Source organism: Temnothorax americanus, unplaced genomic scaffold (genome assembly GCF_048541705.1).
Source record: "Temnothorax americanus isolate GAGA-0224 unplaced genomic scaffold, ASM4854170v1 Scaffold1, whole genome shotgun sequence".
Lineage (NCBI taxonomy): Eukaryota > Metazoa > Arthropoda > Insecta > Hymenoptera > Formicidae > Temnothorax > Temnothorax americanus.
This window is the reverse complement of record NW_027509230.1, coordinates 1,054,760-1,071,399: the sequence shown is the minus strand read 5'-3', so window position 1 is coordinate 1,071,399 and position 16,640 is coordinate 1,054,760. Positions and strand designations below refer to the sequence as shown.

At 41.0% G+C, this 16,640-nt stretch overlaps 3 protein-coding genes across 9 annotated transcripts in view; 2 read left to right on the top strand and 1 right to left on the bottom strand.

The window, feature by feature from the left end:
* The first annotated feature begins 39 nt into the window (after positions 1 to 39).
* LOC143893494 (uncharacterized) lies at positions 40 to 916 on the top strand. Its single transcript, XM_077398984.1, has 2 exons — positions 40 to 200; positions 361 to 916. The coding sequence occupies exon 2, from the start codon at positions 398 to 400 to the stop codon at positions 638 to 640; it is 243 nt and encodes an 80-aa protein (XP_077255110.1). The 5' UTR covers positions 40 to 200; positions 361 to 397; the 3' UTR covers positions 641 to 916.
* Positions 917 to 1,153: 237 nt separating this feature from the next.
* On the bottom strand, positions 1,154 to 12,892 carry LOC143893197 (uncharacterized). Of its 3 annotated transcripts, none has more exons than XM_077398294.1 (14): positions 12,659 to 12,892; positions 8,275 to 8,855; positions 7,850 to 8,110; positions 7,195 to 7,479; positions 6,880 to 7,084; positions 6,495 to 6,727; positions 5,777 to 6,041; positions 5,491 to 5,657; positions 5,043 to 5,334; positions 4,693 to 4,947; positions 4,507 to 4,599; positions 4,285 to 4,432; positions 3,993 to 4,161; positions 1,154 to 3,897 (listed from the first exon to the last, which is right to left on the bottom strand). In XM_077398294.1, exons 2-14 carry the CDS (start codon positions 8,701 to 8,703, stop codon positions 3,679 to 3,681), a joined length of 3,021 nt encoding a protein of 1,006 aa, XP_077254420.1. In that variant the 5' UTR covers positions 8,704 to 8,855; positions 12,659 to 12,892; the 3' UTR covers positions 1,154 to 3,678. The 3 variants fall into 3 exon arrangements, with proteins under 3 accessions (XP_077254420.1, XP_077254438.1, XP_077254429.1); XM_077398312.1 differs by lacking the exon at positions 12,659 to 12,892 and adding an exon at positions 12,403 to 12,421; XM_077398303.1 differs by lacking the exon at positions 12,659 to 12,892 and adding an exon at positions 9,073 to 9,199.
* The window catches only part of D2hgdh (D-2-hydroxyglutaric acid dehydrogenase), an 18,956-nt gene continuing 11,433 nt past the window's right edge, over positions 9,118 to 16,640 (top strand). Inside the window, exons 1-2 of one of the 5 annotated variants that reach the window (XM_077398621.1) lie at positions 9,242 to 9,423; positions 12,521 to 12,650. The gene's annotated coding sequence lies outside the window, so the exon portion shown is untranslated. The other 4 variants (XM_077398629.1, XM_077398606.1, XM_077398614.1 and 1 more) reach the window with 4 other exon arrangements.

Here is a 16,640-nt window from a genome sequence, read left to right as displayed (position 1 = left end):
GCGCCATGTAGCGGAGAACCGCGATACTTGATCCCACGTGGTGGCGTGCGGCGACGGCGACGATACCGGATACCTCCGCCCTCCGCCTCGAGCTCCGAGCTCCGATTCGTTGGATTCGCCGAGCATTGTGTAGGGAAGCCGGTTGAAAGGAAAATTCAATCTGCCTTCCACAAAAGAGTCAAATAGTCGACACTTTTCAGGTGAGCGTCCCCGTCACGATTGTCACAATAAAATTGATTGCAATTGCCCGCTATTCCGTCTTGACAATCTTGACATCTTCGTATTGAAATTTTGAGGTTATCCGCGCTCCAAGACGGTGCGCCGCGATGTCGGGATATTTACGTAATGCTATATTTTCAGCGTACGTCGACGAGCGAGCGAGCGGGATTCGCCGACAATGGATCCGGACTTCCAAAGGAGAAGGAGGAAGGAGAGGCTGTACGACAAGATGCACAGGGGCACCGTGAAAGTCTGCATGGGGGTGACGGTAATCGCCGGCCTCCTCATCGGCTACAAGGCGTACGAATACTTTCGATACATTCGTCCCTTGCAACTAGCGCAGAGCAAACTGACCACGGACGAGCTTCTGGTTGAGGGTAGGAACATAGAAGATTCTCTGGACATAAAATTGTCGACGTAGGGCAGAACGTCATGCGGTCGAGATACATCTGTAAGCAATTCTTTTAATGTATGGGCAAGGGAAGTGGAAAAACATCGAATGACAATCGACGCGGAGCAGTGTATTCGAGAGAATCAGAATATATTTATAACTCGAATAATTATGAACTGTTAATGAACCTGTGTATACATATATATATATATATATAGTGTCAATGTAAAAATTAAAATTATGCTCATCATTTGTAAATAAACTTCATAGTTTTATTGTTTTCTGTAATAAATATAGTCTTAAACATTTTGTTTCTTACTAATTTTTGTATCACATTTATCATATTTTGAGTTGCAACTCTCCAATAACATACATTTCTTTTTTTTTATATATTAAATTAGGTAACATATTAGATTACAAGAAATTTATAAATTGTAAAAAAGAACAAAAATATAAGTACGTCACTTACGAGAAAGTGTACATTGAAGGAAAGTTTGAGAATGATTATGCAGGGATTATCCTCTACAATTAATTGATTCGTAATTCATTATATTCTCTTTATTCGAAAAATTTCAATTGCAGTTATTTCAACTCCTATACTTTCCCAATAGTATTATAATAATTTAGTTTTATGCCATTGCAGAGTGTATTTCTCCATTATAAAAAGTATATTGTGAAACATTTGGCCCTGAGTTATTTCGAAACCTCGCCGAAAACGCGATGCCAGAATTTTGAACTTTGAATTTGTAAACCTAAGTATGTCAGCCACAGCTGCACCAATTTCAGTTAGTGCTAATTAATTACATTCTTTTCATGTGTCTGCGTCGTAAGTTTTCTTTGTCGATATAAGAAGGATATAAAAAGGAAATACATTTTTTAATTAATGTATATGGAAGATACTTATTCTCTGAGGGAGAATATATTAATAAGCTCGCATCGTTGGTGCAACCGAACCTGAATAAAACAAACTTTTACGAGGTGCACGGGATATTTAACTTGCATTATATGTAGAGACTCTACTTTCTATCAATAGGCATGAATAGAACGTGGGAGAAATTCAGTAATGCGATACATACGGATGTTTTTAGGAGCTATATTGCTGCCTCCGCTAAGATTCTCTCTTACAATGTACAAAAAGACATCTATTACTACGTTTAACGTTTGCGTGAACTGTATCGCAAATCATTGTTCAATCCAAAACACGACGGATCCTATTAAATCATCACGCAGTTACTTTACATAATATCGAAATACGTATAAAATTATCTTATAGTAAGAAATATATAAAAGCAGCAATTTTTTGCCTCATTGTCCAGTTAGCTTCAGAATTGACGGTTATGTGAATTTATATAATAAATATATTTACAGCGCGAGTTCCAAAGAACGTGCCAATATATTGACATACTAAAAATTATATATCGTCAGATTTTTATTGAAAAAAGTTGTCCAACACTAAAAATATAGTGACAATTCTTACCAAGACTTATTTTCATCATTACTCTTAAAGAATAGGATAATCACTTTTTTTCACTGGACTACGAACTAATTGTGATAATGAAAGGATAATTCTCAGAAACTAAAATCTCGTGTCGTAAAATTTTGTACAATAAATAAATCATTTTACGTCTACTATTTACACCTGTATCGACCAAGTACACGTATAACGTTTACAAAACACGTATGTATGAAAATACGAATGACACAAGCAGGCAGTTTCTTTTTCTCCCCTTCAATATCAACATAAGAGCGAAATTATCATTCCGGCAAGAAAAAAAAATATCGGCATTCTTAACGAGACAGTAACCGTGACGCTACTATCTGTAAGTTTTAGAAGGCAATGCATTTTGTCCGTCAACCGGTGGTGTTTACTCTTGAGTACAAAATACAGCGTGCTGTATCCTCGTTTTGTATGTACAATATATGTTCCTGCACAATGGACACAATTTGTACTCTATTCTTTGACAGTTCCAGTTTCACAAAATAGTGCACTTTGAGAAAACACTCATTATGTGCATGTCAAATGAAATCATTTCACAAACATTCTTTGTGATCATTAGGATCAATAAAATCCGTTCAATGATCATATTCACTTCTATTGTTGTATGATCATTGTGTGACATTATATATACATGTCTTTTGACTGGTGTTCGTAGTCCGTTCTTATTTCAAGATCATCTCAAGTAATGCCTCAAGATTCTAATATGGTCATTTTATTGGATGGAGTCTTGAGACTGTCTTTAATCAAACTTAAGATGGTCTTAAATATGAGATCTAACTATGAATACCGGCCTTTGAACATCAATCAGTTCCGAGCCCGGAATACAATACAACTGAACAATTTTGACGCATTTTACAACGTAGTATTACTATCTTGAGAGTACAATCATGTTTCCACCTGAATTCGATTTTTGTGCGTAAAATAAACGTATCCTCGATAATGTAATCCTAAAAGAAAAAAAAATACGAATATCCTTAATTCGTTTAGATCGCTATCAGACCGCGATTAAACAGATTAAAAATCAAATTATAAATAAAGTATGGATGATACTCTTGAATAAAGCTAATTTTTTAGGAAATTTTAAAGAACTGTTTATCCAAACAAATTTGTCCTTTAGAATCATTATATTCACGAGTATCCGCCATACGTACAGTATACAAGTATCCTCATTTTTCACCGTAAAATAAAATACCAATTAATATTTTAGGCACTGTTTTTTTTCTTTTATCCATATATTCGAAATAAAAAAAATGAATAGATATTGCTTCGTTTCTTTCGTAATGTACTCATAAAAACTAAACTAAATTATATGTATAATTAAAATTATTCAATTAAATATTATACAATTTGTTCCAGAGATACATCAGAGAAGTCGCTAACGTCGCAAAGTTTCGTAAAATATACCGATATGAGAATCGCCCGTATTTATATACTCAGTGTAGTTGCCATTAAGACATATTTAATCTTACACATTTACATTCGATCAAATACTTGCACAAACCCTGTAGCCCGCAGGCTAGAAACGTTCTGGAAACATTTTTTGAAAATCCTGCTACTAGTAGGCAGACGGTTATGAATTATTCGAAGGATTCGAATTCGATTCTACGCGCATCGAATTGATGTTGGCGACGATTTTTAATGCCGGGCCTAATTTGATACTCATCGCCGACATGAGATGATCTTCTTTCAGCAGCATAAGAGCTTGGCCATCAATCTCCTGGATAGCGAAGTCTTCCGCGTAATCGGCGCATCCCGGTAGACCACGTATAAAATCGCACACTTCACCCACCTACGTGAAACACATGTAATTTTTCATGTAATTTCGCTCGTGTGAAGATATTCAGGTATTTTTTATGAAAAAGTCTCAAAAATATCTCTCATTACCGTCCATTTAACTGGATTCACTTTCGGCAGTGATTCGTCGGCGGAGGATGTGGTAGTCGTAGACAACGATCTCTCCTCGCCGTTTTTCTTCGTCATGTCAATATCGACGGTTTCAGTCTCTATTTCAGTCCACTGTTTCTCCGTAGCATCACGCATTTCACGTTTTTTACTGTAAGTAAGATAAGTTCTTCGTTAAAAAAGATATTTTTGCGAGAGAAAATATTTAGAAATAAAATAATTTGATAGTGCACATAATACATATAATACTTAATGTTATAAAGTATGTGTTCACCTCTTTGCGCACATCGACGAGCAGAATCGCTTTTCTTTTTTCAACTTAATGTTTTGTTCGTCGATCGCATTACCGCAACTTTCGCATTTACTGACTTGGCCGCTGGTTCCATCCTCTTCGTTCAAATAATTAGAACAAGGTTTCTTCTCTGCGATGCAAATTTTGATTATTAGCTTGAAATTAAAACGCAACATTAATCACTCACGGGAGTAAGTTACTTACTTGGCGGTTCTTCGTGTGCATCTTTTTCTGTGACTGTATGACTCCGATTAAGGATATTAGTAGTTTCCTGACTCACCGCGAATGGTTCTGATGCTGCAGTACAGATAAGAAAATTCATGTTTATATCACAGGGACACTTAATACGATAATATAATTGATAGATAAAAATGCAATTACAATATATACCTTCATGTATTACAAATCCTTCTATCACATGCGTAAGAACCTGTGGCTTTACCATAGCTTTAGGCGGCGCTTGTTTATTATTCACTATGACTGTCGCGGAGATCGGTATAGTTTGTGACTCATCACCAACTACGCCGTTCGTAATCGCGTTTACTGCATTGGCAAGCCCTGCTAACGGGTTATTGCACTGTTTCTCGTCCACTTTTGGAACAATTGTTTCCTCGTCTTTTTTTGCCGTCTTACAATGGTCCCCATCTACGTATAAACGGTTACGAAACCATTTTATATTTTCACCCCGCATTGATTGTATCCAATAAATTTCCTATTTACTAATAAAATGAGATTGATACCTGTTATCTCCGACTGAGGTGCTGTCGTGATATCTTCCGTAGTGACAGGTACGTCGTCTTTTTTCACAGCTAACTTTACGCTATCGTCAGTTATTAACGGGGAGTTCGTGGTAGACGGTAATATCAAAGAGCACTCAGCCTGCGAATTACGGTCCGGCGATGTGATCATTATCGTCGAGTTGGTGTTATCGTGTGTCGGCTGATCCTGCGTTGCACTCACAATTGGCATCGCTTGAATTTGTGACGTACCGCTCATTATTTGATTACCCGATATAATTGTCGGATTGATAGTCTAGAAAAGAAAGAATATTCATTATTATTCTATATTCTGCATTCTTTATTTTATGCTACAGAGAAAAAAGAATAGCTTTATCATTTTACAGTTATATGCAACATAAATGAACGTTTATAAGGCCAGTAACTTCCGAAATAGCATAGCAGTCAGTACCGGTAAAGGAATTTGTTGCATAGTTGACATCGGAGGTTGCGACATTGTATTCATCTGCGACGAGGCAGCGATCCCGACTCCAACTCCGCCCACCGAGACTACTGGCATAATGGAACGATCCGCTCCCAGGACAACACCAGGTGGTGTTTGTTGCAGCGTCATATTCGCTACGTAATAGAAATTTTCATACTATAATACTGTCAAATATAGTTTCTATATCTATACTCCATATTAACTTTGATACTGTAAGTATCGTGTAAATATCAACTTGAATAAGCGTTCTTACTCATGATGGGCTTAGTGTTCTGTATTTGGGAAGATTGCACTTGTTGGTACTGTTGCAGCTGCGGCTGTTGTTGCGGCGTATGTGGCTTCTGTTGTATAAAGACTTGTTGATGTTGTATTGGTGGTTGGGCTTGTTGCTGCTGCTGCTGCTGTTGTTGTTGTTGTTGTTGTTGTTGCTGTTGTTGTTGGTGCTGCTGCTGTTGCTGTTGTTGTTGCGGAGTTTGTATCGGCTTGCCACGGCCTTTCCCGCTATTGCTATTCTTTGGCTGATGGCAGAAAACAAAACGTTTGTCGTAACGTAAAGGTTGTCGTGGACGTAAAGGCAGAGAAAAACGTAAGTGGTAAAAGACTATTGTACAATAGCCTGTCACGATTTACGTTTTTCTCTGCCTTATTTTACATCCTACAACAAACGTAAGCACCTACGTTTCGTTCTCTACCATCAGCTTTACTCTGAATGTTTAATAAATAACCATGTTGCTACATGGTAATTGTTTATTTACGTTTTTACTATTGTGCTAATAAGTGGATAATTATAGAATAACTATGTATTGTTATCACGAGTCACAAAGTGTTCAAGAGTCTATTGTAACACTCGAAATAATCTTAGGTTTTCTTATTTTTGTATTATAGAATACATTTTATATATCATGGATTCTCAAGATAAAATTTAATCAAGATAAAAATTAAATATCATGTACCGATGTTAATATAATAACCTGTGTCTGTACTGTAGCTTGTACTCCATAAACTGTCTGCGTGGAGACAGAACTGGCAGCTCGTACATTGGCAGCCTGCACCAAGGATGACGGTAAGATGCTCAACGGTCGCTGTATGGTTGTGTTCGGCTTACCCTGTTGAGACTGTTGTTGCTGGATATCTATCAGTTTAGGTTTTCCACCAGTCGCCGTTATCTGTTGCACACCTTGTATCTGTTGCTGTGTCGCGAGAGCTAATCAAACAAAACAGTAAGACTTTTTAATTTCATTATTCTGTGTGAATGAATGTTACAAAAAAGTACCAAAAAAATTATAAAACAAAAAAATACTAAATTCTTATTTTGGAAATGTTTAGGTGTATTAATGAATGAATGAAATTACTGACCGTTGTGTGCCTGTAGCGGCTGTGGACTTTGTATAAACATATCAGTTTGTGCAGGACCGCGAATGAATATTTGATTAGGCGCGGCAGTGAGGAGAGTCGGTTGTTGCAATCCAGTGGTCCATACTTGAGGGGCAAATTGCCAGGGTGCAAACTGCATACCACCAGTTCTTCCACCTGAAGGTGTCCCAGTAGTGCAGGCTGTATACTGTTTGAAATATATCGTGTACTGTAGATGATAATGTTTGAAAAGTGATAAGCAAACGGAAAATATGAAGCTTTAATATCGTAGAATAAATGCTCCTTTGCTATATTTACCTTTTGTACTTGGTCCTGCTTATTCGTGGACTGCTGCTGTTGTTGTTGCTGCAGCGAAGGCGGTGGTTGCGGAGAACCTAATACACCGAGTTGACCGAACACTAGCGTTTGACCACCACCCGGATTAGCAGACGTGGGTACCGGTAAATAGCCGGTGGGAAATCCCGGGACTTTGTTACCACCGGCACCTGGATGACCAGCTCCTTGTCCAGGCGAAGATGTCGTAGCCAACATGTGAGGAGTTAGTTGAGCTGTAGATTGAAACGGCTTTCCAGCTGCTATCACCTATAAAATATGCATTGTTTTTTAAAACTAGAAACGCGAATCTATAATAATTATTAAAAAAGGAAAAATAGTGTATACGACTTTCAGAGTATATCATTTTTTGTTTAACTATCTTTGAAAGTTTTATAACGTTATTTTATAATATTGTAATGAAAAAAATAAATTATATTATTGATAGAATTAAAACAGTTTATAAGAAAACTGTTCTTTTTTCCTGATATTGCATCGCTTCGTGTGTAGGAAACTTTAATTCTCACATTATTATTTTTATTATAGAGTAAAACTGTGTATATTAAAGTTTTCGAGATAAATTATTTTTAGAGAGATAATTAATTTTCTTTAATAAAAATTAAAGAAAATTGGATTATACCTGAATAGAAGAGGGATTTATGCCCGCCGGATGGAGCGCAAGGTTTCCTGGCATCAACAACGGTGTACCTTGAGTATTATACAATTGTTGTAAATGATAAGCTTGACTCTGCATTGGCTGTTGAATCACTTGGACTGCTTGCGGATGTGCAGCCATTGTAGTTATAGTGGTTGCGCCTTGTTGACCAGATAATGTCATAGACACACCACCTACTCCCTGTTGCTGATGCTGTTGCATCGACACCGCAACAGCTCCCTGTAACTTTATTAATAACGAGATAAAAAAAAAACAAAGAATAAAAATAACGGGGCTATTCATAAAACATAATTAAGTAGAATCAATAACCAAATATAATAAAAAATGTAAAATTATTTATAAAATAAAGCGAAATATATAACTTTAAACAGATGTGAAAGAATAATTACTTGTTGCGGCATGCTGGCAGCTACCTGCGGCTGCACTTGAACCTGAGTAGGTACAACATTGTGAGGTCCGTTATTTTGCTGCTGTTGCTGTGGCTGCTGCGACTGTTGTGACTGTTGCTGCTGCTGTTGCTGCTGCACTTGTTGTTGCACTTGCTGCTGGACCTGTAGCTGCTGTTGCGACTGAACTTGCTGCTGTAACTGCTGCTGCGGCTGAACCTGCTGCTGTTGTACCTGGGCTTGTTGCTGGACCTGCTGAGGTTGCTGCTGCTGCTGTACATGTTGCTGCGACTGCTGGACATTCTGCTGCTGCTGCTGCTGCAGGTCATGAGTTGCGATCATTATTTGTTGTTGTTGCGGTTGTTGCTGCGGCGATTGCGATTGCTGTTGTGGTTGCGACGTCGAAATTCCAATCGGTTTAACATCTGTCATGTTTCCTTATACCCTTGCGTAATTAGACTACAGACGTTCTCTTAGAAAAAGAAGTATCTCTCGCTAACAGTGTTCAACTGGCGCATAGCTTTTTTTTCTTGCCATTTTACATTCACATTCACGCCAGTTTCAATCTTCCCATCGCGCCGCATCTGCGATACAGACAGACAAACAAAGAAAATTAATTCCTGGATAATAGCCCGACTGTCGCGTCAGCCCCGCATATTTCCGCGTGCGAGGCACGCATCGTCGAAGGTATATTATTTTCTAAAAAGTTTGCTCTGTCGTTCGTTAAAACGCTCTTCTATTTTTCCATTCACGAGTAAATGAGCAATACGATTGTATCCATTGGCAGAATATTCAACGTACTCTCTCCCGCCTCGTGTCTAACGCACAGCGTTATCTTATTTTCATGTTTAAACAAAAATACCGCGGCGGGGTGTCTACTTGACGATCGAACGCGGGTTCGAGAGGCGAGCGTGAGGTAGCCATCGACGATCGACGCTGCGCCATAACCTTCGCCGACAGACGAGTAAGTACGCGTGCTTCGGCGGACCCGAGAGCTCGGCGAGATTTTGTCGTCGCGAGAAAGGGCTACTGGCACCGGTGCCTGGGAGAGGGCTGGGAGTGAAGCGTTGCCCTACGTTTAACACACGTTGCATCTTTACTTTCTTTCTCTCTCGACGGTCACGCATGCGGAAACTCCTCGGCCCGGCAAAAGTAAGTTATCTGAAAAGTTATCAACGCGGTTCTCGTCACGTTTCGCCCAATCCTCGGCGCGCTAAAGTAACGCGCGCGATCAAGCGAGCAAAAGCATATGGGTTTTACTCATCCGCTCGATATCGGGGAATCCGGCGCTATTTTTTTTTTCCGTCGCCCGATTGAACGTTATTTATTCATCGTAAATTGGGCGGTTATCGCGGCCCTATCGTCGCAAGAATCAGAACCGAGCGAATATAGGTTAGGATTAGGCGGCGACATCGATATAGCTATACTTCACATATACGATATTAGAACCAAATCGCAGCGTATGCAGATCCTACCGTGCAATTAACACGTAAATCAAACAGGGAAACGCTTCGCGCGGCAATAATTATTTATCATAAATTTGCCTTAGCTATACGAGATAAGGATAACGCTGAGTTAGCTGAGTATCTCGAAATGTTCGAGCGTTGTGAAGATATCGTGCGGACGTATGTACGGCGGAAGTAGTGATTTCATCAACTGTTTTCCCAGAGGAATACACAGACACTGCAGAATATTATAAAAATATTAATCTCTATTTTTTTAACGGAGCGCGCCTCTTCCCCGAAGAATACAGACATTGCGGAGAATATTGTAAAAATATTATTTATCTAATTTTATTCTGTAATCTCTCTCCCATCATTTCACTTCAACGTTGTCGGAGTATTACTGCAGTTTAAACACCAAATTATATATGTGATTTTTGTTCGACGTTCAATCTTTCCATCTGATAGTTTTTTATTATTGTATTAATATCGGAGTATTATTGTAATTCTGACATTTATAAATAAGTGAAAATGGACCGATTATAGTGAATACACAGCAAATAAGTAGGGATGTGCCTAATAATATTTGTGCCATTTTCCATTCAGCTGAAACCACGCGTTGATTATTTGTCGGTCTTGAAACATTTATTAGCATAAATATTATTGAAATGTCATAATGTTAAATGTCTCAATAATGTACTAATGATTATCCCATTCAATTACGTGAATTTATCGTTTCAACCTCAACCTAGGACCGTGTTATATATTTTTTATTGCATTTCTAACATCGAGATTGTATAACTTAACTTTGCATCTGATCTCATTTCAATCTTTTCATTTTACTCTGATATTGTTGCAGTATTATTGTAGTTTTTATATCAAAATTGGTTTTTTTTTTTAACTTTCCTTGTATCTTTTAAAGAAGAAAACATACATCCATCTTATTTCAAATTCAAGAATTGTAAGAATGTGTAACTAAATAGATTGAATAGGGTACCAACAAAACTGAGTGATGCAAATTTACTTTCTATATTGAGAAATAATTCCGCTCTCACACACAGAACAGCTCAATTAAGCACATTTCACAAAAGGAAAGGTTTTATTTTCATTTCTTTTATATATAGGATGTCTCAGACTTAACCAGTCGCGTTTCATTAAGAACTAGGAGTTTTGTACTTTAACAAAAACCGAAAGAATTTATCATTCGTCGCAGATTTCCAACCTTAAATGAAATATACATATAAAGGCTGCGGTCACCGTGACGCTACAAATCCTTGGAAGCGTTCTTCTTCTTTCTTCATTGAAAGAAAAGAGAAGAGGAATGTTTCGAAGCATTTGTAGCGTCACGTTGACCGTATAGCCCAAGTCAAACGATTTGCGAAGCTATATTGGGTAGACGTTGTAACATTGAAAAATTTATTTGCTCCCTTTTTGTTATGGGAAAATTAGTTTCCTATAGCGCCAATTCGTTCGATAAAAAAAAATTCATGGACGCGAAAAGTAGCTCGCGACAAATCCGAGATTCTCTGCATTGCGGAAACGAAATGATATCTGATTTCGAAGTGAAACTGGTACATGGAATATATATTGCATATGTATTACAGAATATATGTATACGTATATACGTTGATACGCGAACTTCTTGTAAAAGGTTCCACACATCTGGGCCACCTTTTACAACGCTATAGGGCTCGAGGCTCGAGGCTCGATACGCTTCTCGGTGAAGAGAGAGAGAGAGAGAGAGAGAGAGAGAGAGAGAGAGAGAGAGAGAGAGAGAGAGAGAGAGAGAGAGAGAGAGAGAGAGAGAGAGAGAGAGAGAGAGAGAGAGAGAGAGAGAGAATAAAAACGCGTCGCGCTTCGAATGCACCGAGGGGGAGGGCAAGCAGGGCGAAAGAACGGAACACGGTCCGACGTCCCCGACGCCGAACTCGCATGGTAACGCAGAGTTCTGCATATCCCGTCACTCGAATAAAAACCATCCCGGGAGGAATATCGATCCGGCGCGTAAACGCCGACGATTCCATTTTGGAATGTGCGCGCGCGCGCGCACAAACGAACAAAATGTCGCGTCCCAGCCCATATATCCACCATAATTAGCGGCACGGTAATAACGAGAGGGGAGAAAGAGGGAAGAAGGGGGGGGAAAGCACCGGAGAGATCCGGAGAGCGGGAAATACGATTGAAAGGCGGGGTGGCGTGACGGAGAGGGGATGACAGAGGGGAGAGAAAAATTAGGATATGGGAGAGGGGAAGGAGAGAGAGAGAAAGAGAGAGAGAGAGAGAGAACTGTGCCATGGGGGCATGGGGGACGGCTAACACATGGATCTCGCCATAATGGCAATTTTATGTACAAACGGATAGTTATAACGAGAGCACGCGGAGACGCTTTTTTTTCTGCGACACGCTCGCCGGAAAACGCAATAAAGCGTGGGCTACTGGCTGGCGTCACACGCACGCACGGTATCCGGTCGTCGTCGTCGCAGCCCGTCCTTCCGTGCGAATCCGAGCGCCGAGGTGGCGGCGTCTCGCGGACGCCGACATATTGAAAATAACAAAATGAAGAACACCGTTCGGAGAAACGACGGGACGGGTGTGCGAGAGAGAGAGAGAGAGAGAGAGAGAGATAGAGGAGGTGGCAAACGAGTAGAGAGAAAGACAGAGAGGCACAGTGTTATCGAACAAGTCGCACCGTGTCGATGGACCGCTGTCGCGTTCGGGGAAGATCGTCCTCGTCAGCGTGGTAGTCGAGTTGCATTCGCAAACACGGTCTAGTGATAATTATTTTTTTTCTCGCGTGGCACGTACAGCGCCCACGGAGAGACATGGCGAAGGGGTGGATACACTCGACGGCCGCCCTACGACAACGACGACGACGATGACGCCACCACGAGTCGACGGAGCCTCCGACACGGACGTCTCGCTTCTACCTATTATCAGGTACTCACATGGCGACTGCGCAGTCACACGCTTCGACTGGCCGCGTATATGCGTCCGTGTGCGCACAGCGCACACAGAGAGTGCGTTTACGTAGATGCACGTGTGTTATGTGTATTCCCACTCGCACCACCACACCACCACCTTGTCCGTCGCGCAGCACACGATGCCACCAACGGCGTGTCGTTCGCTCGTCCGTAGCGTTTTCACTTTTTTTACGAATCACCGTTTTTCATCGCGCGAACAACAACCCGCGAAATTCGTTGGCGCGTAGCCTGGAGCCCGTAAGAATTGACGATAATAGTTAATCCGTCGGTGCTATCGACGATGCCGCTGCTACTGCCGTTGCTGTGTGCGTTGGCTGCCTCCCTGTTCCTGTTCCACACGGTATGGTATAATACGAACTACCTCCGTAATACCCGCGCGTCCCCGACGCAGCCATCCCTTCCCGTTGTAACCCTCCCGCCGCGCGCCCCGCGTCGTCCAGCCTGCCTGCTGATTGGTTCGACGGGGACAAATCCCAAAGGCATCGTCCGCTCTGAGAAAGGCGGAGCCATCGGATATGGTGGCTATAGGCGCATGCTCGCTAACGGTACCGCGTTCTCTCTCTCTCGCTTTCTCTTTCGTTCGCTTTCTCTCTCTCTCTCTCTTTCTCTCTCTCTTTCTTTCGCTCTTTCTCTCTCTTTCTTTTTCTTTCTCTTTCTATCTCTCTCCCTCTCTCTTTCCTCACCGCTACCTATCGCATCCATCGTCCTATCGTGCACGCACACAGAGACGCGAACCATTTGTTCCTGTACGTATACAGATCTATAGTCCATGCTATATTTCACAGCATAGCACCGACAGAAACGTGCTGAGTTTCCCGAGTGCCCTGGTATTCCGCTTTACACATTTCTCCTAAGAATCTCTTTTCTCTTTTTTTTTCTTTTTGTCAGAGAGAGAGAGAGAGAGAGAGAGAGAGAGAGAGAAATCATTGTTTATTTTCTTTTTGAATATTTAATTGGGAATTATAATTGTGATAGTAATAAAAATTTAATACGTTATTATTGATAATAATGAATAATTTATTTGTTACGTTGTTCGATCATATTGTTATCTAATTGATATTATTAAATGACATTCAGTGATAATTTAAAATACGTTCCAGTTTAAAATTGCAATTAATTTTATATTCATTTATAACTCACACGATTGTTATTCAAACAATTTATAATTTCTATATTTAATTTGTATATTTGCATTTTAAACATTTATTTTATATGAATTATATAAGTTTTGTGAGATTTTATAAAAATGTTAACGATAGAAAAAACTGAAAAAACTAGTGTTATTAAATCTCTTTCGATAAAAATATTTAAAGAGATAAATTGTACAGAGATTGCTGTTACGATCTTTATTTCTTATTGCAGTGAGAAAAGATAACAACAAATTACCGCTGATAATATCATCTATTATTCATATCATATCGTAAACAGCATGCACACGATCGATTACCAATTGCGCTAATCATCACCAGAAACTTTACGTAACAACGATTGCATACGAACAGGATTTCTAGAAAAACTTTTTACCCACGTGAAGAGCCTCTTTTTAATGCACGTAACATTACGTATCGTATACGTCATATGATATTATTACTAATCCAATTGTGTGTATGCTTATTATTTTATATATTTACGTGAACGAAAACAATCATTATTAATACTTTTAACTTACATCAAAATATTATCGTAATATCGTAAAGTTAATGTATAAAAATGCACATATTTTTATGTATTTTGTATATCTTATTGTATATTTATATATTTTAAATTACAAGAAATCTATGCAGAATTCTAACAGACTTGCCCCTCCAAATTATTAGACTCTCTTAGGAAATTTCTTTACGATTGAACGGAAAAAATTTACAAAGTATTCAAAAAGATTTCAAAGACGCGAAGGTCACTTGTTAATGGCTAATGTTTCTGCTGTGCAGGTTCTATGAGTTATATCCTTTAGAATGATTATTCCCCCTGCAACGAAACACATTGTACATAAGAGAAAAAGAGAAAAGAGTGGGTTTGCTGCGAATAAAATGAAATAAGTTCTTCGTCCTAACATAATATGCTCGTCTTAACATATGTTCTTTCCTCTCTCTTTGTTCTATAAAACTTTATATTATTCGAGATACGAAATAAATTCGTAAAATATTGTTTTAATCGATACGTGCGCGCATGTAATCATGCCGCTATTAAGCCAATTACAGGAAAGTAATGTGTATATAGTTATGCAGTTGGAATAAAATATAGTGACGTAATGTAGCGAGAAGTTCGCACACGAAGTTTAGTATCTGTGGCCCCGTGCGGGCGCAACACGGCCCTGACACGGCAACTGTCTCTAAGCCGAGTTTATGCTTCCCGGCTCGAAACTCGGGGACTTGCGATCCGCACGCAATTGGCTCCTCGCGTTCTTGCAGAAATTTTCCGTCCAATCGGTGCGTTCAAGTTGCTCGTAGCTGTTTTTTATTTTTATTTTTTTTACGCAACGAGCGCACATACGTAAGCAAAACTTCAAAAAAACAAAAAACATGGGCATCTCGCGTCCTTGACGCCAATGCGCGACGCGGTGTCGAGGAAAGCTCCAATTTTGATGCCAAAACCTCCATGCATAATGCATCCTGCTCCGCCCAAGGCACGGGGATCCATCTTCGTCCATGGATCAAGGACGCGGAGTCTCGCGTTTCGGCGGTCGGAACTTCGGCCCTTAAAACTCTTCCACGTGTACCATACCTCTGTATTTGTCTAGGAAAAAGTATGGCAAGCTTATCGCGCGCAATTTTATATACGCCGAAACGCGAACGCGTTTTGTTTTTGGCGATCGCTGTCGAACGCGATCGAAACCGCACGCTCAATTAAGAAAAGTGTTAATTAAAAATCTTTCCGTTTTTACGGTACTCGATCCTACGTGCGGAAACGATTGTACCTCGACAGCATTTCCCATCAGATATATAGAATCGTAAAAAAGGAGTAAAATCACGCTAACGTGAAATACAACGGATTTATCGTTCATCTCCCAGTACCGGTCTCGGATTTCGACGCGAGGTGCGACGGTAGGACGTATCGCGCGTAGGGTAGGAACAGTCCCGGCTGTACCAATCCCAGTAACCAAGTCCCTGCGTGAGCGGCGTTCTCATGCGCGCGCGCGCGCGCGCACATATATGCATGTGTATGCGCGCTTGACGAGGGTCGGGTCGGTGGATCGTGGCGCGTAGGGGAGGGGGAAGGGGGAGATTGCCCTATAGTCCACGTCTATGCTATGCCGCGAACGATGGAGCGTATCTTCGGCATCTGTAGTTTGCCGTTCGACCGTAGAGCTCGATGGCGCGCGGGTGGGAGAAGCGACGCAGCCAATGGTGTGGGTCGCGACGGGGTTGCCAGGGAAACAAGTTAATGATTCGGGCTGCTACCGAGGAATTGGTCTGGCCTGGGGTACGGTCGGCGCGTGTAACGTCGTTGCGTGACCGCGCATGTGCCGCGCTGCCCCCGCCAGAGGGCGGGGGGGAAGAACCTCTTTCTCTCGCTCGCGCCCGTTCGTATCGCGGCGCATCGTCCCGTCTCCTTCCGTCTCGTTCCGCCTCGATTCGTCTCGAGTCTCGATATAGTCATGGTCGATGTCCGTGAATTGGTCGCGCGCAGCGCCTGTGTGCGCGCGTATGCACGGTTGCGTGAGCACACGTACACGTGTGGCCATCGCTACTATATCGCGAGGCTCGTGTGTTCATTCTGATTCGACCGGTATACGCACACATACGCGCTCCGTATACACGCGGCACGCTATATCACGTACGGGACGTGGCGGGCGCGCGCGCGCGCGCGCGCGCACAGCGCTTAAGTCGTCGCGACGATTGGTTCCCTTCCCACCACGCTCGATCTCTCTCCCTTGAAATTTTCTCTCTTCCCTCTTCCCTTCCCACCCCGGGCCGCTCGTTCTTCTCTTCGTATGTCCATCGCGGTT

Coding starts and splice junctions, on each gene's coding strand:
- LOC143893494 (XM_077398984.1), top strand. CDS start 398: ATGGATCCGGACTTCCAAAGGAGAAGGAGGAAGGAGAGGCTGTACGAC.
- LOC143893197 (XM_077398294.1), bottom strand. CDS start 8,703: ATGACAGATGTTAAACCGATTGGAATTTCGACGTCGCAACCACAACAG. Junction 7,480..7,849: donor TAAATCCCTCTTCTATTCAG/GTATAATCCAAT, acceptor CATATTTTATAG/GTGATAGCAGCTGGAAAGCC. Junction 5,658..5,776: donor GAACACTAAGCCCATCATGA/GTAAGAACGCTT, acceptor TCTATTACGTAG/CGAATATGACGCTGCAACAA.